We start from the raw sequence: 24027 nt of genomic DNA, 5'->3' as shown, positions 1-24027 counted from the left end.
TCAACAAAACACCCCAGTCCCCGCGGTGCCCACCGAGCACGGAAGGCCTTTGAACTCTTGATAATCTTTTAAAATGAAAACCAAATCAACAAAATTGGGATAAATCAGGCACAGCCCCTAATTCAGGTCAACTGTAAAACCAAGAACAAAGTTTAAAGGATCCTTACAAACTTTAAATCAAAATGTGATTAAAGGGGTCAACAAAACACCCCAGTCCCCGCGGTGCCCACCGAGCACGGAAGGCCTCGAGAGTGTCAGCAGACACCGCGTGCTCCCTCTCCAGGGACATCCGGCAGCAAACATAGCCGCGGAAGAGGGACAAACAATCGGGCGGGACTCCCCCGTCGATCGCCCGCTGCCTGGACCTGTTAATGGCCAACTTGGCCAGGCCCAGGAGCAGGTCCTCCTCCTTCCCGACCCCCTTCCGCACCGGGTCTTAGAGGTTAACATGTAACTCTTTCAAGTACAAACCCGTTTCCATGTGTTTCAGATGAAGTTACATTGTTTCATAGTTTTGCCATTGTGAGATTTGATCTCTTGATACTCTTTCGAGTACAAACCTGTTTCCATCTGTTTCAGATGAAGTTACATAGTTTCATAGTTTGCCATTGTGAGATTTGAACTCTTGATAATCTTTTAAATGAAAACCAAATCAACAAAATTGGGATAAATCAGGCACAGCCCCTAATTCAGGTCAGCTGTAAAACCAAGAACAAAGTTTAAAGGAAACTTACAAACTTTAAATCAAAATGTGATTAAAGGGGTCAACAAAACACCCCAGTCCCCGCGGTGCCCACCGAGCACGGAAGGCCTCGAGAGTGCCAGCAGACACCGCGTGCTCCTTCTCCAGGGACATCCGGCAGCGAACGTAGCTGCGGAAGAGGGACAAACAATCGGGCGGGACTCCCCCGTCGATCGCTCGCTGCCTGGACCTGTTAATGGCCAACTTGGCCAGGCCCAGGAGCAGGTTCACGAGGAGGTCCTCCTCCTTCCCGACCCCCTTCCGCACCGGGTGCCCATAGATCAGGAGCGTGGGGCTGAAGTGCAAACAAAACATCAATAAAAGGTTTTTCAAATAACTAAAAAGGGAGTGCAGCCTACAACACCCTATGTATACATGGTCCACGGACTCCACAAGACCGGTAACTCTTTTTGAGTACAAACCCGTTTCAATCTGTTTCAGATGAAGTTACATTGTTTCATAGTTTGCCATTGTGAGATTTGAACTCTTGATAATCTTTTAAATGAAAACCAAATCAACAAAATTGGGAAAAATCAGGCACAGCCCCTAATTCAGGTCAGCTGTAAAACCAAGAACAAAGTTTTAAAGGAAACTTACAAACTTTAAATCAAAATGTGATTAAAGGGGTCAACAAAACACCCCAGTCCCCGCGGTGCCCACCGAGCACGGAAGGCCTCGAGAGTGCCAGCAGACACCGCGTGCTCCTTCTCCAGGGACATCCGGCAGCGAACGTAGCTGCGGAAGAGGGACAAACAATCGGGCGGGACTCCCCCGTCGATCGCCCACTGCCTGGACCTGTTAATGGCCAACTTGGCCAGGCCCAGGAGCAGGTTCACGAGGAGGTCCTCCTCCTTCCCGACCCCCTTCCGCACCGGGTGCCCATAGATCAGGAGCGTGGGGCTGAAGTGCAAACAAAACATCAATAAAAGGTTTTTCAAATAACTAAAAAGGGAGTGCAGCCTACAACACCCTATGTATACATGGTCCACGGACTCCACAAGACCGGTAACTCTTTTTGAGTACAAACCCGTTTCAATCTGTTTCAGATGAAGTTACATTGTTTCATAGTTTGCCATTGTGAGATTTGAACTCTTGATAATCTTTTAAATGAAAACCAAATCAACAAAATTGGGAAAAATCAGGCACAGCCCCTAATTCAGGTCAGCTGTAAAACCAAGAACAAAGTTTTAAAGGAAACTTACAAACTTTAAATCAAAATGTGATTAAAGGGGTCAACAAAACACCCCAGTCCCCGCGGTGCCCACCGAGCACGGAAGGCCTCGAGAGTGCCAGCAGACACCGCGTGCTCCTTCTCCAGGGACATCCGGCAGCGAACGTAGCCGCGGAAGAGGGACAAACAATCGGGCGGGACTCCCCCGTCGATCGCCCGCTGCCTGGACCTGTTAATGGCCAACTTGGCCAGGCCCAGGAGCAGGTTCACGAGGAGGTCCTCCTCCTTCCCGACCCCCTTCCGCACCGGGTGCCCATAGATCAGGAGCGTGGGGCTGAAGTGCAAACAAAACATCAATAAAAGGTTTTTCAAATAACTAAAAAGGGAGTGCAGCCTACAACACCCTATGTATACATGGTCCACGGACTCCACAAGACCGGTAACTCTTTTTGAGTACAAACCCGTTTCAATCTGTTTCAGATGAAGTTACATTGTTTCATAGTTTGCCATTGTGAGATTTGAACTCTTGATACTCTTTTTGAGTAAACCTGTTTCCATCTGTTTCAGATGAAGTTATATTGTTTCATAGTTTGCCATTGTGAGATTTGAACTCTTGAGTCTTGGGGTTACAAACCCAGTACCATAACCACTTGGCTATTTAGGCCAAGCAAACCCATTTCCATCTGTTTCAGATGAAGTTAAGTTGTTTCATAGTTTGCCATTGTGGGATTTGAACTCTTGATCTTGGGGTATTTCAACCCAGTACCATAACCACTTAGCTATTGGATCTTGACAATCTGCTTGTTGACTGGCAATTACATTGTATAGCAATCACATTGTTAAAGACAACTGCTTGTTAAAACAGGTGATGGGCATTGGTTCACCCATTAAAATAATATAAATGGGTACAGCTGTAACAGTCTAGTGTGGAAGGGATGTGAAAAGTTTGTTGTATTAAGAATAACCTAGTGTGAGGTAAAATACCAGTTTTGGACTCATTCTTCCATGATAAGCACTTATTGTGATTAACATGTATGTGGTCAAGCTCTTTCACAGCATCTCTAGAAAAACTGAACCTTTTAGGATAACTTTCCCTAAACAAACTGAGGTATAATCACCCCAGTTGATATATGTGGCTTGAGGTGGGAGGGAGGGGGAGTTGATGGTGTGATAAATGTGTCAATGATGTAAGATAAGCAGTAGATACCTGTTCCTCACTCTTCCTTAATGAAGCATAAATATGTACATTTGGTACCATGCAGAAACTCATTCTGGTGGTTTGTGTATGTGGAATAATAAGTTCCAAATTGAACACTGACCCCTACTGGTTTCTGGAAGACACACAAATGAAAAGTGAACATTTGCTGATCTCTTAAAATTAGCCTCTTTTCTGTGAGCATTCATCTAGTGCAATCCTTGATGCATATGTCCAATCCTCAGCAGCTCATTATAATATGAAAATCAGCATCTTACTGGTGTCCAGGAAAAGCTGCTGAGTGCTGATGATGTGCCTAGCTGGAAGGGTTCAGATGGTATGAAATGTGGAAGGAATCAGCATTCCTAATTTTGCTGCTTATGCTTATGAGTTGCTTTGCTGACTTTATGCTACCACTAATGGCATAAAGAAAAAAAAACTGCTGCTTTTGCTAATGCAATAATGTTGGCATTCTGACTGTAAGTGGGGCTGAACAGACCATAAGTGCATATTCCACTTTGGCTCTATTTCCCAGCCACATTATGTACAAGGTCAAAAATGGCAATTTGTCATTCCAACTATCTCAAAGGGATATGGAATTATCTGAACTAAGGGTGTAGTATCCAAACTAAAATTGAAAAACTGATATTAGTCAGGCCTTGCAAACCAAATAAGATGGATTGTTAGTTGATTCTACACTAGCCTACATCATAAGATTTAAGTATTTTAAGTTTTAACTGAATACCTCCAGGTTGAAAGCAACTACTTTTTTGAAACTGTGGGGATTGGATAATAGTGGGAGACGGAGAATCAGCAGCCCTTTCTAAACCTCCTCCATTGAAGTCAATGAAAAAGAAAAACAAATGAGTGTAAAACAGGCTTCTGATTTGCTATCACTTATGCTGTACTATTGTCCAACACCTATTTTGCCCCCAGCATGCTGTCCACATGCTGCCAACACTTGAACTCCAATTTATCACAAGTTGGCATGAGATAACAAAATATGGGCAAAATCTCATATGAGTTATGTGTTTAAAAACCTCATAACTGTCATTCCTGATAACAATACATGTCAATGTAAAGATATTCAATTCCAAACAGCCATTAAAAATACATGAGAGAAGCTTGGGGCAAGAACACTGTGTCTCTCAATGGCAGTGATTTATGTTGAATTTTGCTTCTGGTATTCCCAAAGTATGCACACAGCTGCTGACTGGATTTACTTTTCATGGCACAAATATTTTTGCACATAGCACCACAAAACATCAATTATTAGTCCATTAGGATTGATTTCAATCCTGATAAGGAAAGGTCATTTTTCTGGCACTAATATAATAAGAGTTTTGCTTGCAGGCACACACTGAAACCCATAGTGAGTGCAGATAATCACATCATTACTGGCCACCAGGTGTTGATTTATTATGGATTATGCGGGCAGGCAGGAAAGTGGAGTTCAGGCCACAGTCAGATCAGCCATGATCTTATCGAATGGCAGAGCAAGCTCGAGAGGCCAAATAGCCTATCCTGCTCCTGTTTATTATGTTAGGTTCTTATGATAACTATAAGTAGGATCCCACAACAAGCCTTTAAAAGTTACAGTCTGTTAAATTGTGCTTTCAGAGTTTTCAGGGACCAGCACAACAGTAGTAGATAATCACCTCAACTGTGATCTGTGCAGGATGTCATGCCTCATTGTGCTATCTCAAAGTGTAGCATTTGAGTTTAACAAACCCAATTCATGAGTCAGAAAACCACAAACTGGCTGGCTTCCAAGTATCCTTTGAAATGTGAATGAGGGCATCGTGATATGATACAAATACCCTCATGAGGCGGGATGCATTTCCCTGCACTGTCAACTTGGAATTGGCAATGCCACAATTTTGAATCAGGAAAATATGTTACTCAAAGACATTGACTGACATTTACCTACAAATAGGCCATTTGTCATATGACAATACATTTGTACACTTTCACTGGGGACTTTAGAACAGGCAAGTTGAGTGAATGACAATGCCATTGCTTGAAGTAACCCTGTCTATCATTAGTTCCATGTTATAGTATTGTGCATGGGAGCACTGCTGAATGATTGGTTTACCTCTTTTTATATCATTCAGGACTTAACAGCAAAGATACTGGTTAATAAGGACTCTTTGATGATTCAATAATTCAAGTACCTGACTGGATATGTGTGATGTAATTACTTACCCTATCCACTATTGTATGTGATTAAAAACAAAATTAAACCAAATTTATTCCTCATTTCCTTTATCCTCTTTACAACTGAATGTCTCTTCTCCATTATAGCCTAAAGCCTTTGAAACTGAAGAGGAATGCCAGTAAAGAACAGCAGGAGAGAAGATATTCTGTGAAGTAGTGATGTGTAGAAGGAAAAAGTGAGAGAGAGAAGAGGGCCCAAAATATATTGAAGAAAATAGGAGTAGTGAGCTAGGTCCAGTGTGGCAGAAGAGATGCATACACAACTAGACTCAAAGGAAATCTAAGTTACATAAACATGACAGAAATCAATATGAGGTAAGGATAAGTTTCAGACTGAGGGCAAAGAGGAGAGAAAATAATAGTCCAATGTCTGAGAGTCAGATGGAAGAGGTGCAATGAAATCCAAAGATGGGGAAGCTAACATGTTAAAAGTTATCTTGGAGCAGAGTATCAGTCAAAGTGTCAGTTGATCCAAAAAGGTCGGTGGATTCAAAGAATGAACAAAGAATCAGTCAGGAGTCAATACAGGTGGGTGCAGAGAAATGGTGGAAGAGGAAAGATTGAAACAAGAATCAAAGACAAATCAGTACAGGCACAGAAGTCGAGTCCAGGAACCAGGAGCACTGCTTGGTAGAATAGAGTGGTGGCTGAAAGTGGAATGAAGCTTGAGTTGGAAGGAAAGAACATTAGAGATTTGGGCAAAAATCATTATCATACTTGATTGTAACATTTTTAACAACATTTTTTCTCTTTGTTTAGCCCTCTAATACTACATTTTTCTTTCACTCTCTTTCTCTCTGTGTATGCAGACTGTGTCCTGGTGCTAAGCAGAAGGAATACGGTAATGAACTGGTGAGGGGGAAAAAAAATAATCTTTTAGGGTAAGGAAGAGCTCATCATCAATAGACTAAAACACTGAGGCACAAGGAAACAAATATAATTTGGGCTCCATATTAGTCCATGGGAAAATCTTTAAAGCTTCTTCTTTTTAACATTAAGTTTCTGATGAGCGAACTTATTGTCCCAGCATATATGGATTTGAACACAGATCAGGGTTAGTTAGAAATAGAAGCAAAAAACTGCGGATGCTGGAAATCCAAAACATGGACTCGAAATGTTAACTGTATTCCTCTCCACAGATGCTATCAGACCTGCTGAGTTTTTCCAGGTATTTTTGTTTTTGGTTTAGTTAGAAATAGACTGGGACAGCTTGAGGAAAGCTAAAGAGAGATTCCCACAGTCACAACCCTCAATGACAGCAATAATACACTGAGTTCAAAATTCAGCAAGAACAGCATCAAATAATAGCAATTCAACAGACCAAAAGCAATAAGATAGTTTTGATTGAAATCCTCATTAGACGCCTCCTTGTTGCTGAGATAACATCTTGAAGATCCGTCAGTAGAGCAAAAAAATACATAACTTCTCAAAAGTATTTTAAAACAATTAAATTCCTGACGCTGTTGCAGTACTAGGCAATAACCTCTGCACCTTGGACCACATCAGCTTAAAGAAAAGTTCTTAAATAAGAAAGACAAGTTCATGGGCTCCCTTTAGTGCAGAGCAAAGGGAACTGAAGGAGTTAGGCTGCCAGCCTGCTTATTTGAAGTAAAAAGGTATAAATATTTTTTTTTAAAGTATAAAAGTAATCAAAATCATCAAAGCTTCCTGGCTTGCAGGAGTCATGACTAAGAATTCCATTGTCCGAACAAGAAAGAATATGAATGGCTGGCTAATAAAAACAAAAAAACTGCGGATGCTGGAAATCCAAAACAAAAACAGAATTACCTGGAAAAACTCAGCAGGTCTGGCAGCATCGGCGGAGAAGAAAAGAGTTGAAAAGGCTGGCTATTTGTCTTCTGCTCTCTTACCAATTAATTACCAGGTCAGGCAATATGACCTGATTGATTCAAACAATTTGTTCCTGGCTTCACCTTGTAAACAATAGAGTGATAAACATTTTATACTTTTAGGAACATGGTTGCTTTTAATGTTAAGACTGATAATAAAATGTGCTCTCATGCAACAAAGTAGACTTTACCCCCTGTACTGTTGACAAGCCAACTACAGAAGCTGTGACCCTCTGAAGACTGCAATTCTGCACCATAATTGAAAATATAGTACAAGATTATCTCAGCTTTGTGAAGACTATAATTAGTAAAGAAATGTTCTTTGTTTTAATTATATAGTCACTCTGTTAGGTGGGTGGTAAAACTGCAGCAGGGAGATCTTTTAGTTCTTAACTAAAGAGGATATCTTGTAATCATAAGAAACATAGCCTATGCCAAAGGATTAGCACCAAGGAATCATGTTATCCAAAATAGACTGTCCCTTTTATTTTTCCATTTAATACATCTAAATCTAATATACCCTCATTCGACTTGACAAAAAAATTTAACAACAATATTAATCATTCAGTCCAGCCTGCCCGAATACATCTGTAGACCCGCTTCTCTAGGTGAGGTGCTATGAAAAAAATGATTCTTAGCTGTTTGCACATCACTGTACAATATGTTGTTTGAAATAGGCTCAGGCAGTAGCAACAGGATATGCACAGCCATAGGTAATTGTTTGATCAAATTTAAACTAGTCACCCTGGCAAGGCAGCTGTTGTAGTCATATTTAAAATTGTAATATTGGCATTAATTGCTGCTGGCCAAATTAAACAGGAGAGATGTAGTGGTAATGCCATTGGATTAGAAATCCAGAGTTCAGGCCAATGCTCTAGGGACATGGGTTCAAATCCCACCAAGGCAGCTGCTGAAATTTAAATTCAAGCATAAATCTGGAATATGAAACTAGTTTCAGTAATAGTCACCATGAAACTATCATTGATTGTTGTAAAAAAAAACATCTGGTTCACCAAGACCCCATGACCCCACCACCGAACATCAAGCCATTGTTTCCAGGACTGTCACTGACCGTTGGAGAGCTTCCCTCCACAGCTTCCAACCTCATAATTTCCCAACCTCGGACAGCCCGCTTCTACCTCCTTCCCAAAATCCACAAACAGGGCTGTCCCAGCAGACCAATCGTGTCAGCCTGTTCCTGCCCCACAGAATGCATTTCTTCCTGTCCTGACTCCGTTCTCTCTCCCCTTGTCCAGTCTCTTCCCACCTACATCCGCGATGCCTCTGATGCCCTATGTCATATCAACAATTTCCAGTTCCCCGGCCCTAATCACCTCCTCTTCACCATGGCTGAACAATTCCTCCACACCTCCATCAACCACCGGGATGGTCTGAGGGCTCTGCACTTCTTCCTTGAACAGAGGCCCGAATAATCCCCAACAACCACCACTACTCTCCTCCGTCTGGCTGAACTTGTTCTCTCACTGAACAATTTCTCCTTAAACATGTCTCACTTCCTCCAAATAAAAGATGTGACTATGGGTACATGCAAGGGCGCCAGTTATGCCTGTCTCTTTACGGGTTATGTGGAACATTCCTTGTTCCATTCTTACCCAGGCCCCTTCCCACAACTCATTTTTCGGTACATCGATGACTGTTTTGGTGTCGCTTCATGCTCCCGTCTGGGCCTGGAAAAAATGTATAAATTTTGCTTCCAATTTCCACTCCTCCATCATTTTCACATGGTCCATCTCTGACACTTCCCTTCCCTTCCTTGACCTCTCTGTCTCAAAGTCTGGTGACAGACTGTCCACTAATTGTCATTACAACCCACCGACTCCCACAGCTACCTCAACTACAGCTCCTCACACCCTGCTTCCTGTAAGGACTCCATCCTATTCTCTCAGTTCCTTCACCTCCATTGCATCAGTTCCGATGATGCCACTTCCCAAAACTGTGCTTCTGACATGTCTTTCTTCTTCCTTAACCGAGGTTTCCCCCCGACTGTGGTTGACAGGGCCCTCAACCGTGTCCGGCCCATCTCCCGCGCCTCTGCCCTCGCACCTTCCTCTCCCTCCCAGAACCATGATAGGGTCCCCCTTGTCTTAACTTTTCATCCCACCAGCCTCTGAATTCAAAGGATCATCCTCCGCCATTTCTACCAACTCCAGCATGATGCCACCACCAAACACATCTTCCCTTCACCCCCCTGACAGCATTCCACAGGGATCGTTCCCTCCGAGACACCCTGGTCCATTCCTCCATCACCCCCTACACCTCAACCCCCTCCCTCGGCTCCTTCCCATGTGATCACAGAAGGTGCAACACCTGCCCCTTTACCTCCTCCGTCCTCACTGTCCAAGGCCCAAACATTCCTTTTAGGCGAAGCAGCACTTCACTTGCACCTCCTTCAATTGAGTCTACTGCATTCGCTGCTCCCAATGTGGTTTCCTCTACATTGGAGAGACCAAACACAAACTCGGTGACCACTTTGCAGAACACCTTCAGTCTGTCCATAAGCATGACCCAGACCTTCCTGTCACTTGCCATTTCAACACAACACCCTGCTCTCATGCCCACAAGTCCGTCCTTGGCCTGCTGCAATGTTCCAGTGAAGCTCAACGCAAACTGGAGAAACAGCACCTCGTCTTCCGACTAGGCACTTTACAGCCTTCCGGACTGAATATTGAGTTCAACAACTTCCAACCATGAACTCTCTCCTCTATCCTCACTCCTTTTTTATCCCTTTTTTCAGTGTTCATTTTTATTTATTTTTATTTTTTATCCACTTATTTTTATTTATTTTCATTTTTATTCATTTATTCATTGTTTTAACCCCACATTTTATCCTATTTTCGATCTTTTATTCCCACTACTGTCCCCTCCCCCCACCCCCACAAGGTCCATCTGTCACTTGTTCACGTTGTTCTTTTCAGGGTGCTTACCCTTGTCCTACTATTATCATATTCTGCTTTCTTACCTTAATGCCACCATCAGCACCTCCTTTAGCCAGTACCACGATCATTAACACCCAGTTCGTCCTTTTGTTCATGATATCTTTGTCAATCTCTCCTTTGCCCCCACCTATCACTGGCCTCCTATCCAGCTTCACCTGCTCCAGCCCCCTCTTAAACAGGATAAATTTCATCACATTTTTACTTCTCTTTGACTCTGAAGAAGAGTCATACAGACTCAAAACATTAACTCGGTTTTCCTCTCCACAGGTGCTGTCAGACCTGCTGAGTTTTTCCAGCATTTTCTGTTTTTGTATCTGGTTCACTAATGTCCTTTGGGGAGGGAAATCTGCTGTCCTTACCTGGTCTGGCCTACATGTGGTTCCAGACCCAGAGCAATGTGATTGACTCTTTAATGGCCTAACAAATTGCTCAGTTCAAGGGCAATTAAGGATGGGCAACAAATTTCAACCATGCCCACATCCCAAGAAAGAATATAAAAAAGCAAATATGCCAATAAAGATATATCTAACCCTCTGAATGTTTAGTGCATGTGCAATCTCCAATATACTAATTTATTTTCTCTCTTAGTGTTGTAAGAAATCTTTTTTACATATAAATTTGTAACAATAAGGAGAGCCGGAGGATGATGCAGGGTCAAAAAGAGCAGCTCTTCATTAGCACTAACAGAAAACTTACCACACAGGAGGAGCCTATTGTGCCTGTGCCAGCCAAAAAAAGAGCCATCTAGCTTAATCCCACTTTCTAGGTTCGTCCATTGCCCTTTAGGTTACCGTACTTCGAGTGCATATCCAAGTATTTTTTAATGATGAGGGTTTCTGCCTCTACTATACTTTCAGGCAGTGAATCCCAGATTCTAACCACCCTCTGGGTAGAAAAAAAAATTCTCTTCAAATCCCCTCTAATCCTTCTTCCAATTACTTTAAATCTATGACCCCTGGCTATTACATCTCTGCAAAGGAAATAGATTCTTCCTAATCACTCTCGCTAGGCCCTTCATAATTTTACACAACGTCCTCAGAGTAAACACATAGCGTTTTGTTGATGTTTTTATTCTGGTGTTGAAATCTTCCTTCCCTACTCAAGTGCTTGCAATACAACAGTGAAGTCTTATGTGCATTGCATCATCACCAAGGGCTTCAACATACAAGCTTTGTTGTCCAATTGCATCTATTTATAGAGATATCAAGCATAATACTGTATACATGCTTGTGTACTGTACAAAGAAGTCAAGGAAATTTATTTAAGGATGAGAATGGAATATTTCAACTAACCTATTTCTTTTCAATTTTCCACAATGGTTCAAATACAAACTGCACGTCAGTGCTTGGAACAAGTTCAGCAATGCTTTGGTGATTTTCTTTTTCTAATTTTCCTATGTTCTGTTTCCACCCACCAAAGGTATCTGAATTTTAACCACAGAAAATTAATCTTTTAAAGGAAATAAAATGTAGGCAGTTTTCATACATGAGGGGCAAGTCAGTAGGATGGGGAAGAAGCACAACAAATAATGAAGCATCAGGTGCAGGCTAGAAAATAGTGGGAAAATAACAAGGTGCCAGCAAAACATGGGGAATATCTCATCACTGGGTGCTTTGTATATTGAGGATGTATGTGTTCTTTCCCAATATGGGTGATACACTTGCTAAGCACCATTACTGGTGGGAAAGCGTATCACTAATAATTGGACACTTTCTAATTATTATTGCACTTGCCTAAAAAAAGGCATCCTGAATCATACCAGAGTTATATCATAATTTGGGTATGGATAGGAATAAAGGATCCTTGCACATTTAACGACTGACATGATTCCGATAGAGGGTTTGGCCTCTCAATAAGATGAAAGTTAGTTGCTCTTAGACAGAGCAGCAATGAGAGAGATAAAACTGGATTCAGCAGCCCTTGGATTATAAAGTTAGAAAAAATAATCAAAGTGCCCACTCCTGTTTGCTTTTCCAGCTGGAAATTCATGTGTGTGAACACTGAGTGAGAATAGAATTGTGCTCTTGTGTAATGCCCTTCATGCTCAAATAATTTGTTAAGTAATCTGTTAACAATTACTGCCTAGGTACACTCCAGTTAAGATCTAGGTATACTTGGGTGAAGTATTATGAAGTCTATACCTCAGAAGAGCAGGGAAGAAAAATTTGATGAAGGAGTGGAACACAGCAATTGATAATAATTGATATAGGGAGGCACTGTGTATCTCGTGAATGTCATACCAAAAGCTAGAATCATAGAATAGTTACAACACAGGAGGCCACTCAGCCCATTGTGTTCATGCTGGCTCTCTGGAAAGACAACACACCTAGTTCCTCTCCCCTGCCGCACCGCCCCCCCCACCCCCCACCCCCCGCCCCCCACCCCCAACCACCTTTTCCCCATAGTCCTGCAAGTTTTCTTTCTGTCCAGACAGTCATCTAATTCTCTTTTTGAAAATCATGATTGAAGCTGCCTCCACCACAGTCTCAAGCAGCGTATTCCAGATCCTAACCACCTGCTGCATAAAGAAAGCTTTTCTTCATGTTGCAGTTGCCTCTTTGCCGATCACCCTTAAATCGGTCCCCCAGGTTCTCGATCATTCTGTCAATGGGAACTGTTTCTCCCTGACTACTGTGTCTTTCAGAGGCTGAAGAGATGATATTATGTCCACTCAAGGGTCTGGGGAGGATGTATCTATTGTAAATATATATCAATATTCTACAACTGTTACTGATGTTCTTGCTCCACGTTTTGTAAAATAATTTCTTTTGATACTTTTTAAACTTAAAATGAGTCTCAAAGTGATGCTTTATTGCTTGAAAAATTGAGTGAGATTCTGCGGAGGCATAGGATAAATCATGTAGCTAAATGCAATTCTCAATCAGGATTTGATGTTTCGAGGTGAAGGCTCGACACTTTCAACACTTGAGACTCTCCATGAAATCTAAGCTAGAAGAGCCAAAATAACTTATGGTTAGAAAAGATATATAAACCATGAATCTACACTATGCACTTACAATGGCTACAATCACCAGAACTAAACGGAAAAGGCAACACCAATACATTGAGAAGCAACGGCTCTGTAACACTAGATGTAAAATAATGTACTTGCTAATTCTGAAATGTTTGAATTATCCAATAAAATTATTTAACATTTTCCCATTGCAGTTTTCCAGTACCCTTATGCCTGTTTTTCAGTGCAAACCTCCATCAGTGTCAATGACAAGCACCTAAAACCTCCCAAGGGCTCTTAGTTTAATAATCAGCTGTAAAGCTATATTTTAAATGTCATAAAGCTGAAAAGTCTACATTATTCTAAAAGTCTACATTAATCCTGAGTGCAACAAGGTAGAAGATAAAGTGTACTGAACATCATCTGGAACTACAGCAGAGTGCTGTTCCATGACCATTCACAGCAACAGCTTATATTTACATAGCAGCTTTAATAAACTAAGATGTCCCAAGGTGCTCGCTAGGAGCATTATAAAACAAGACACCGCGCCACAAAGAAATATTAGGTCAGATGACCAAAAGCTTTGTCAAAGAGGTAGGTTTTAAGGAGTACCTCAAAGGAAGAAAGGTAGAGGTGGAGAGGTATCGGGAGGGCGTTCTGGAGTTTAGGCCTGGGCAACTGAAGGCAGAGCCACCGACAGTATAGCAATTAGAAATCACGGATGCTCAAGAGGCCAAAATTAGAGGTGTGTTTTGGAATAGTCAAGTGTAGAGGTAACTAAGGCATGGATGTGGGTTTCAGCAACAGATGAGCTGAAACAGAATGAAGTTAGGCGATGTTACGGAGGTAGTCTTAGTAATGGAGTGAATATGAGGTCGGAAGCTCACCTCGAAGGACCCAGGATCAGGAAGGGGGCCCCACTGAAACTGCTCCCCATCCTTGCTTTGACTCCCCTCTTCACTGCCAACCCCATCCACACCCACTGGTGAAGGTGCAGAATTCACTGTTTTCTCTAGGCCTCAGGCCAGCTGAGCTTTTCGTTTCTGCTTCTTTCTTCCAATGCTCCTCTAAACAGCTTCCTGAAGTCACATCCGTCAATGACTGTCTCCCAGTTGTCAGTGTCAATCCCGCCATCTTTATATCCTGCTTGTAGGTATTCTTGTAGTGGATGTATGGACGCCCAGGAGGTCATGACACAGTGGCCAGTTCATGTCCAGAGGAGAGTGTGGAACAACAGCAACCTGACTGAGAACACCAAACTGCAAGTCTACCATTCTGCACTCTCAATGCACTCCTCCAATGTAGTGACACCTGGGCAACATATGCTAGGCTGGAGAAAAGGCTGAGCAGTTTCCACCTTCACTGTTTCAGACTTTTCCTTGGCATCCCTTGGCAGGATAAGGTCACCAACGAAGAGGTTCTGAATGTGCTAGTTCCATCAGCATATGCTCATTACTAAGCCAATGACAGCTCTGCTGACTCAGCCACATTCATCGGATGGATGATGGCTGTACACCCAAAGACCTCTGTTTGGTGAACTGGCCACTAGGTCATGACCTTCTGGATGTCCATACGTCTGCTACAAGGACATCTGCAAGCAGGAAATGAAGATGCGGACATTGACAAAGATCTTGGGTATCCTTTCAGATGCCCAAGAAGTACCACGTGGTCAGGTACTGTTGTGGGAGCATGAAGTCAGAGCGGAAGAAGAGACTGATAATGAAGACACATTGTCACTTGATCTGTCACTTGTAGCCACCAGCACAGACACCGCATATACTTCAAAGGGTAGCATAGAAGCTAATCTGCATGTGGCAAGTCAATGGGCATGAGCAGCCTGAAACTAGGGCAGGAGAAAGGGCTCCACAGGAGCCAGCTCCCAGGAGGGTGAGGTCGCACATGTTAAACTGCAGAGGACTTGGTTGAAGAATATGTTGAGGCAGTGTATAGAAAAATGCTGATGGGCATGCACATTGAAATGCTTGGTGCATCAAGAATCCTGCCAGAAAGCTTGATACCACTCTCAGGTCATGGAGTGGTGCTGCACCACCTTGGCATAGGGCTTTGCATAGAGCTTGGATACCATGCTTTTCAGAGTGGAAGTGGTAGCCAGCTCCACCTGAGCACTTGCAGACCCAACCATCATGCAGCATCTGATGACCGATGTCTTAGCACAAGCAGAAGGCACCCAATGTCTGAGTGCTGCAATGGGAACTCAGACTGAAGCCACGCAGGCTCAGCCTGCTGCCATCATGGCTGCAGACAGCAATGCTTACAGTGTTTTGCAGGATGTCACAGCAATCCAGAAACCTGTCCTCCAGCAGACTAGTCCTCGTCCAGGATTCTCTTAAGGTTAACTTGCAGGTTGAGTCGGTAGTTAAGGAAGCAAATGCAATGTTGACATTTATTTCGAGAGGACTAGAATATAAAAGCAGGGATGTGCTGCTGAGGCTTTGTAAGGCTCTGCTCAGACCCCATTTAGAATATTGTGAGCAATTTTGGACCCCGTATCTCAGGAAGGATGTGCTGGCCCTGGAGAGGGTCCAGAGGAGGTTCACGAGAATGATCCCAGGAATGAAAGGCTTAACATATGAGGCCACATCAGAAGTGTGCTCGCACAGCAGTGCCATTTTTGTACCAAAACGGCATCCATAGCACTGAAACCACAAGTGCAAGAGCTGAATTTTATAGTTCTATTTGTTTGAGCAACTAATTGCCTGTTTAAAATTTATAAATTATAATTCAACTGATTAAAAAAGGTTAGAATCAGTCAACATTTTTAGCAGAAAGCTGCATTGACAACCATTTGCTTGATTCAGAAGATTATAATACAGGAGAGTAATTAGAAGTTAATTTGTTTAAGTGAACCAATATGATCCATTGTTGTGAGTAATCTGAAGCTATTCATTATTTTGTACAAGAAGACAAGTTGCACTGTTTGAGTTCAGTGAAGCTAATTTTAACCATAGATCAGTATGTTTACTTGCTATGAAATAAGCAGCTTAACAATTACACTCTGTCCTCATCTTACTAAGTGTATACTCCATAAGCTTTCCAAAAAGATTGGAAAAGATTGTAAAGATGCACATGGGAGCATATGTGAAATATACAAATATCCAGTTTAGGTCCTCAATGAAAACTGTTGTTATACTTATGGCCTAAGCTGTTTGACAGTTAGACATTGGGTAGTATGGACACACCCTTAAACATAAGATGCTCCGATCACTCAGAAGTAATTAGCAGACCCTGTATTTGTAGCAATTATGGTTTTGTTAAATGTTGAAATGTACCTTTAAGAATAATCGTGTGACGTCAGATCACATGATCTGTGTAAACCAATGTGTTAGCAATGTCAGCCAGCTTCTCAGTGAGTGTAGAGATAGAGATGGAGCTGAAAGCACACATGTAGTTGCTGCATTATAAATAAACTTAATGTTCCCACTTAGAAAGTTGTCTGCAGAGCAACTTATTACAAATAGGGGACAAGACCGCACAACAAAGGTATTCAAGATCAAAACATAACGCTTTAACAGTACCCTTCACCTGAACTGCAAACTAGATGCTGGCTGAACTAATGTATATTTGCCACATGTTCTGTCTATAAATCTACATTTTTATTCTGTTTATTTCTTATGAGCACTGGTCTGTTTCATCCTTTGTCTTTTTCCTTGCCTCTGCTACGTCTTACTCCTCCTTTACGATGCTCCGTAAAACCCCCTCTTAAAGCATCTGCTCATCTGTCCTTAAGTGGTTGGGTGTGAAATTTTGTTTGGTTACATTCCTTTGAAGTATTTTGGCAATTTTTCTTTTTTTAAATTGTTCCTGAAATGTGAGCATTGCTGCAAGGCCTGCATTTTTTGTCCATCCCTAATTGCCCTTGAGCAGGCCTTGGTGAGCTGCTTAAGACTGAGTGGTTTGTTAGGCCATTTCAGAGGGCAGTTAAGAACCAAACACACTGATTTGGTTTGTGAGTCACATGTCGGCTAGACTAGGTAAGGATGCCAGATTTTCTCCCCTGAAGAACAGTAGTGAATCAGATGGGTTTTTGCAACAATTTTTTTAGTCCAGGTTAATTAATTGAATTTAAAGTCCTCCAGGGTGGGATTGTCTCCAGAGCATCAGTCCAGGTCTCAGTAGTTCAGTTATATTACCCCAATGCTACTTTCCCCCATTAACATTGTGCTGTATTAAAGGTGCTATGGAAATGCAAGTTGTTGTTGATCCTACAGATTGTGGGTTTATGCACATCAAACAGTGTGTACATGAGGAAATTGCTTAAGTATATTCCTTTAATACAGCACAGCACAGACAGATCTTCTAGATATTGGTTTGTTATACAACACTTTTAATCATACTGCACCTCAGCTTCAGAAGATATAGGAAGTAGATAAAGTCTATACCTAACAAATGAGCATCCAAACAGTACAAGAAAGTAAAGGCAATATCTGGATGAAGAAAAAAGGTTACAATGAATCTATTTTACAGAACAGTACAGGGACATGATGATGAACACAGCTGTTCTGTAGTGGCTGCACAGGAACAGTGTATTGGATACAGCTGCTCCTTGGTGACAGCTATCAATAGTACAGTCTGACCTTTAGGTGAAACAGAATGAATTTTCTTGATAACGTGGGCATCTTTATAAGCAAGAGTTGTAATTACAAACAGGTAAATTTAAAAAAAACTACTTGTGTTACAAACTGACAATGAATCTGCAGCACAGCTGTAGTAACTGGGAATAAATGGTACCAAGTTATTCAGGCTAATTGTATTGCTGATAAAAAAAACTCCTGCTTCTTCCACAAAGCTGCCTCCCAGGTCTCCAGCTGACAGCATAGCTCCTAACAGAGACTGGTCATTCAAATGAGGGTTGTTACCTTCATACTTAAATATATATATTTGGAATCTTCCATTATGAAAGTTTACAGTACAAAGTAGGTCAGATTTGACCATGGTGTCACACTCATTAGCTTAAGCTATAATAAAATAATGGAAACGAGCTTGAAACAAGGAAAGGCCATTTAGCACAGCAAAAGGCTTCTCCAAATCATCTTATACCTACATTATCAAACTTTCTTAATCTGTATGATCTTTTCCTTTACTATTAGTCACCCACTCAAAACTGAGCTTTGTCAGCCTCAACATGAGTTATTTGATGATTGTTTCAATTCACCCTACCATGTAATTGGCAAAAACTACAGAATATCCCCTGTGGTGGAGATTCATTAAGCGTGCTTAGAAAGGACACTGACACCAACATGGACCTTTAACTCTTGTTTGTCCACATAATTATGTATGCTTACTTTTAGCCAGCATTATGTGATTACAAACACGCTCTGAAAGCAGCCATAATTTGGTCTTTGAATACTGAAGCACTTTCTCCTTTATCATCTCAAAGCTATTGCCTCACTTAGTAGGTACATTTCCAAGGGTGGTGGTCACACCTTGGTACCTCGACCAAGTGGCCATTATTCAAACGTAAATCTTTTGACTGAATCCTAGCACTTGCAGCTGGGCCTGATCTGGTTCTTACTTGGCATTTACAGGTATGTACTTCCAATAGGGGCCATTGGTTGATGATCAATAGCAGGCATCCTAGACAATTTTCCCTAACACAAGGGCATCATCATCAATTTTAGCCCCCTACTGTAATCAACCATCTCAGCAAACATATGGCATCAAAATGGAGACCTTACTGTTTTGTATAGTTCAGGTATACACTGGATAATCTGAGTTATCAGGGGATTATACATTTCTTGCATTTACATTGTGTGGACATTATGGGCACTGTCTCATTTGGGTGTGTTCTGAAATGGTTCACAAATCATAAGTTATTTGGAAGTACAACAAGCTTGGGGGACCACTACCATTTTTTCTAATGGTGACAAACTGGACCCAATTAAGTGCAAAAAATTAATGACAGGGGTCCTTTATTATTAAATTAGCTGAAGCAGAAGCAGTACATCAATTGCTTAACTTTTTGTAAAAGTTATTCAACAATTTATCATGCATTTCAAGTCAATTTTGCTTTGCAAATGAACTGCACATCCTACCTTTTGTTGATGGCAAGTAAGTACCACATTCAGGCACAACTGATAAAACACAAAGGCACCAGTATATCAGCAGAATATTTCTAATCTACCATACTGCCCCTCACTGACATCATTTGAAAACATAGTGTTAGTTTGTATATGTACACTGATGATACCCCACCCCAGCTCTTCAGCTCTCTCATGAATCCTCCACTGTTACTAAATTGTCACACTACTGTCTGTTATACAGTGCTGAAATAGCAGAAATTTCTTCCATGCCTTCTCCTGCCAAGGCCCTAAACACTGGAAATTCCCTCTCTAAACCCTCCCCCTTTCTGTATCTGTCTTATCTCTTTCGTCCTTAAAACTTAACTCTGTGACCAGGTTTTTGAGCCAGTTCCCCTTACTCCATGTCATTCTCACTCACATCATCTCCCACTCCAGAAAAAAAAGTTTTTTTGAAAAATGTTGGGCATCTGGCTTTTGACTAAAGGGGACATAATCACAAGTCAGAATCAAATTTGGGGAAAAAAATCTCATAAAATAATGTTTCAAAGGAAGTTGTAAATTTAGGCTTTTTGAGTTATCAAGATGTTCAATGAAATATTGGAATTCCTCTGTCACAGCAAGGCATACTGCATACTAATCTACTATTTCAGCACAAGGTTCAAACTCGATAATAAAAATACGTTATAGCTGGTTCACGAAGTCTCAAGGGCAACTAGGAATGGGCAATAAATGCTGACCTTACTAGTGATGCCAATATCCCAAGAATTTAAAAAAAGAACAATGCCTATTTGCTAAAGCTGCTAATAATGAATAGGAGACAAGGACTTTAGATCCAATGCTCTGCAGATAATTGCCTTAAAGAAAAATGGTGCTTAACGGGGGCTATGAGTTCTTCCTTTTTAATTTCTGTTTTCTTTGCCCTTTGTAGAGATCTGCAGCCGTTGTGATGGGAAAGAATCTGACTCAGTTGTAGCACTCACCTCAGAGTCAGAAGGCTGTGCATTCAAGCCTCACTCCTGAAACCTTAGCACAAAATCTAGCCAGACAATTCAGTGCAATACTGAGGGAATGCTGCACTGTTAGAGGTACTGTCTTTCAGATGAGTCACTAAACTAAGATCTGCCTGATCTTTCAGGTGAACATAAAATATCCCAAGACACCATTCGAAGAAGAGCAGGGGAATTCTCTTGGATGTCCTAGCCAATATTTATCCCTCACCAATACTGTTAAAACAGATTCTGATGAAAGGTCATTAACCTAGAATATTATCACTATTTTCTCTCCATGGGTGCTGCTTGACTTTCTGAACATTTTTCAGCACTTTCTGTTTTTATTTCACTAAAATTATCTGGCTATTGCTGTTTGTGGGACCTTGAAGGTGTAAATTGAGTATCATGTTTCTAACAACTCCTCTACTGAAAATTATCCCTTCCTAACAGCACTGTGCATGTTCCTACAACACATGGATTACAGCAGTTCAAGAAGGCAGCACACCACCATCTTCTTAAGGGCAATTAGGGATGGGCAATAAATGCTGGCCTAGACAGCGTCGCCCACATCCAATGAATGAATAAAAAAATTAAGTTCATTATGTGCATTCAACTAATACAGTAAATCCCTATCTCATCATGATGATATGACAATCTTTCCAAAATAGTCAATGGGTAAGTGGAAAACATCCAACTTAGAACTCACTTTCACAGATAAGGTCAAGTGATAGAAATCATTTAGCGTGGGGATTTGTCCACAGGAGTAAACCCCATGTATTGGAATCATAGCTAAATGGAAGTTGGATTTTCCTCTATAGAAATGCATTCCTTCTGGTCACTTTCCACTATATTGCCTTATGCAGTAAAACAATAAAGACAATCCCAAAAACTGAGCAGATTAAAGAAACATTTTCAATATAGTCTACAGTCAGTGTTCAAGGCTGTCACCTCAGTATAGAAGATTGAATCATTGAATCATCACAACACAGGAGGTTATTCAGCCCATTGAGCCTGTGCCAGCTCTCTGAAAGAGCTTAGTCCTACTCCTACACCCTGCCCCCGCCGCTGACCTTTCCATGTGCCCTGCATTTTCTTTTCCTCTTCAGGTGCTTATCCAATTCCTTTTTGAAAGCCATGATTGAATCTGTCTCCAACACTCTCAGGCCATCCAATTCCAAATTCTAGCCACTCGCTGAGTAAGAAGTTTTTTCTGAATATCACCTTTGATTCATTTGCAAGTCACCTTAAATCAGTGTTCTCTGATTCTCGATCCTTTGCAATAGGAACAGTTATTCTATGGATATTCTGTCTAGACCCTTTATGATTCTGAACACATGTATCAAATCTCCTCTCAACCTTTTCTTCTCTACGGAGAACACTCCCAGCTTCCCCAATTCACCCAATTGCTGTATCTGAAGTCTCTCAAACCATTCTCATAAATCTTTTCCTCACCCTCGCTAAATTCTCCACACCCTTCCAAAAGCATGGTGCCCAAAACTGGACACAATACTCCAGTCAAGGCCAAACCAATGATTTATAAAGATTCATCATAACTTGTGCAAAGTTTTGGAACTGGTTGCCCTTTGGGTTTTATTAATCCCTTTCAGAAATCAAAAAAATATCTGAACAGTGCAGCAAGAATAGATTAAATGCAAATACCTGAACGTTAGTGCATCAGTTTGCAGGATATATTTGGATTTCAATAAAATGAAGAAAAATTGTCAAATTGTAAGTCTCTATCATAAGTGACAATCACCAATTCTATCATTCTTTTTTTTACATCAATCATTTCCATTGTACTGTTATTTAAAACTGAAATGAGCAACTGAATGTTTTTAAAAATTAACTGATGGAGCAATAGTTTGTGTTCTGGATATGTTTTGAATTTTAATGTCATCCATTGCTGTGGAATTTGCTATAATGGGATGAAAGGTAAATAGTTTGACAGATTATTCTCCTTCAGTAGAATAATCAGGAAATGCATTTGTTTATAATTAGCCATGAACTTAACAAGTGACTTTTTTTAAAAAAAGGGGAAACAATGATGAACGGAGGAATGAACATTATTGCAAAAGTACTGGTACGTGAAGTATGTTGGCGTTCTCGCTATATTTCCTTTTGATTTAGTGCTGTATTCCTTCCTCCTATTCATGTTTTCGCCTCAACCTTCCGGCTATAACTTGAATATAGTCTTGAACAGTTCCAGCTATAAACACTGTTGTCACCGCTTTCCAATATAATGTAACCCAGAAACGGATTTCAGCTGAAATAATAACCCTATTCACTAGTCCATGAGCGGAGGAGTGGATGGAATGTCAATAATTAGTATTAAAAAAAAGTATTTATAATTCCTGTTGTGCTAAAACCAACCTGTTTTCAATACGAAATGTAATTCTGAAATTAAAAATGCAGTAGAAATTTCTCAGGTTAAAAGCATACTTATTTTAACTGTGACATTCTAGAAATCGAAATTCGTCACATTGTGCGTTAAATGATAGCAAAGGCGGTAGGTTTTTTTTGTGCGCGGAAAGCATAACTCAAACACCGTTCAATTGCTCCAGTTCATCCTTTTGTCAATACGCAGGGGGAGGGGGTGCTGAGCAAAAAACTCAGCGAGGTGCACTGCCGACGCGATTCATTCCCTTCTCCATGGTACTTTACTGTACCCTTTCCAGTTTTAATGGACATGAAAGACACGGCTTGTAGCTGTCAGTCCATGGAAACATTTGGAGCCACAATCGGAGACAGCGAAGGAAGAAACGATGTTTACAGCTGTGACGCTATTGGCAAGCGATTGATTAAAACTGAAACAGACTTACATCTTGGGGGATGAGGATCTCGGTTTTGTCCGCTTCGCTTTCTGTTTTTTCCGGCTTCTGCCCCAGAGCTGCAGGGAGAGAGATTTTCACCATTTTTTTTGGTTTAGGGTGATGGGAATATATTAAACTCTCTCTCGTTCCTCAGATCTTAAAATATATGTTTTAAAATATGAAAAACGTCGCCAGTTGCCTGCGCTTCCTGCTTCTGATCTGCCCTTTCGTTTGGTTTCCGGAAGTTTCAGGGTTTGTGTGCGTGTGTGTAGAAGGGGAACGCCTTTTGTGTTCATTTTCTTGGGAGGGTATGCGAAAGAGCGGAAGTCCTGAAGGTGCTGAAAACAATGTTCATTTAATTGTAACGCAAGATCATCTTGCTTTTCCCCTGTTTAGTTACTCTCCTATAAATTTAGAGCGTTAACATATCTTTATTACAAATGTCATCTTTGTCGCGATCCATTTTATTTATTTCAGACAAAATAAAGCATCAAAACATCTTGTGGGTGCTGTTCAGAGTGGAAAGTGCGAGTGGTGGGAAATAGGTTTTCAAACAGAAATGCCGACCTTATTGATAGGAAAATACTAAAATACCTATTACAGTTTGCAACATTGGTACACCATAATCAGGCGTTATTTTATGGGCCACCATTCAATTAAAATACAATATTGGATAAAAGAATATCAAACCCATCTGTTAGCATCAGAAACGCTATAGTGTTTCACCTATTTGGGTGTCCGGTGGACCATAGTCAGTGGCCCGTGAGAAGCACAGCCAGCCCCGGGCACAGCAACCCAGGCAGATACTTCACATGATTGCCTTTTTGCTTGTAATTCATGATTCTGCCTCTTCGATTCAAACCTGTAAGCCGCATCCATGATTGCGATGACTTTTCCAACGTGATTAAAAAAAAACTTCCTTGAACTTTTATGACATTGGTTCCTTAGCCAGGCCCCAGGCCTCTTCCTGTGGCTTCCCAGGATGGAGGATTCCCACAAAAACGATCAGCACCCAGAGCACTGTGCCCTTATTCAGAGTGACCCATCTCCCAAGGGCTCAAAACCTCAGCCATAGTAACGCCGTGGGTGTAAAAACTCCTTT

At 41.2% G+C, this 24027-nt stretch overlaps 1 protein-coding gene across 1 annotated transcript in view; it reads right to left on the bottom strand.

Moving 5' to 3' along the window:
- LOC121286797 (integral membrane protein 2C-like) overlaps nucleotides 1-23195 on the bottom strand; it is an 83202-nt gene extending 60007 nt beyond the window's left edge. Inside the window, exon 1 of the mRNA XM_041203842.1 lies at nucleotides 22935-23195. Within this exon, the coding sequence (XP_041059776.1) occupies nucleotides 22935-23027 (93 nt within the window). The 5' untranslated portion in view covers nucleotides 23028-23195. The remainder of the gene's footprint in view (nucleotides 1-22934) is intronic.
- Nucleotides 23196-24027: the final 832 nt, after the last annotated feature.

This window comes from Carcharodon carcharias, chromosome 2, assembly GCF_017639515.1.
Source record: "Carcharodon carcharias isolate sCarCar2 chromosome 2, sCarCar2.pri, whole genome shotgun sequence".
Lineage (NCBI taxonomy): Eukaryota > Metazoa > Chordata > Chondrichthyes > Lamniformes > Lamnidae > Carcharodon > Carcharodon carcharias.
This window is presented reverse-complemented; position numbering and strand designations above follow the sequence as displayed.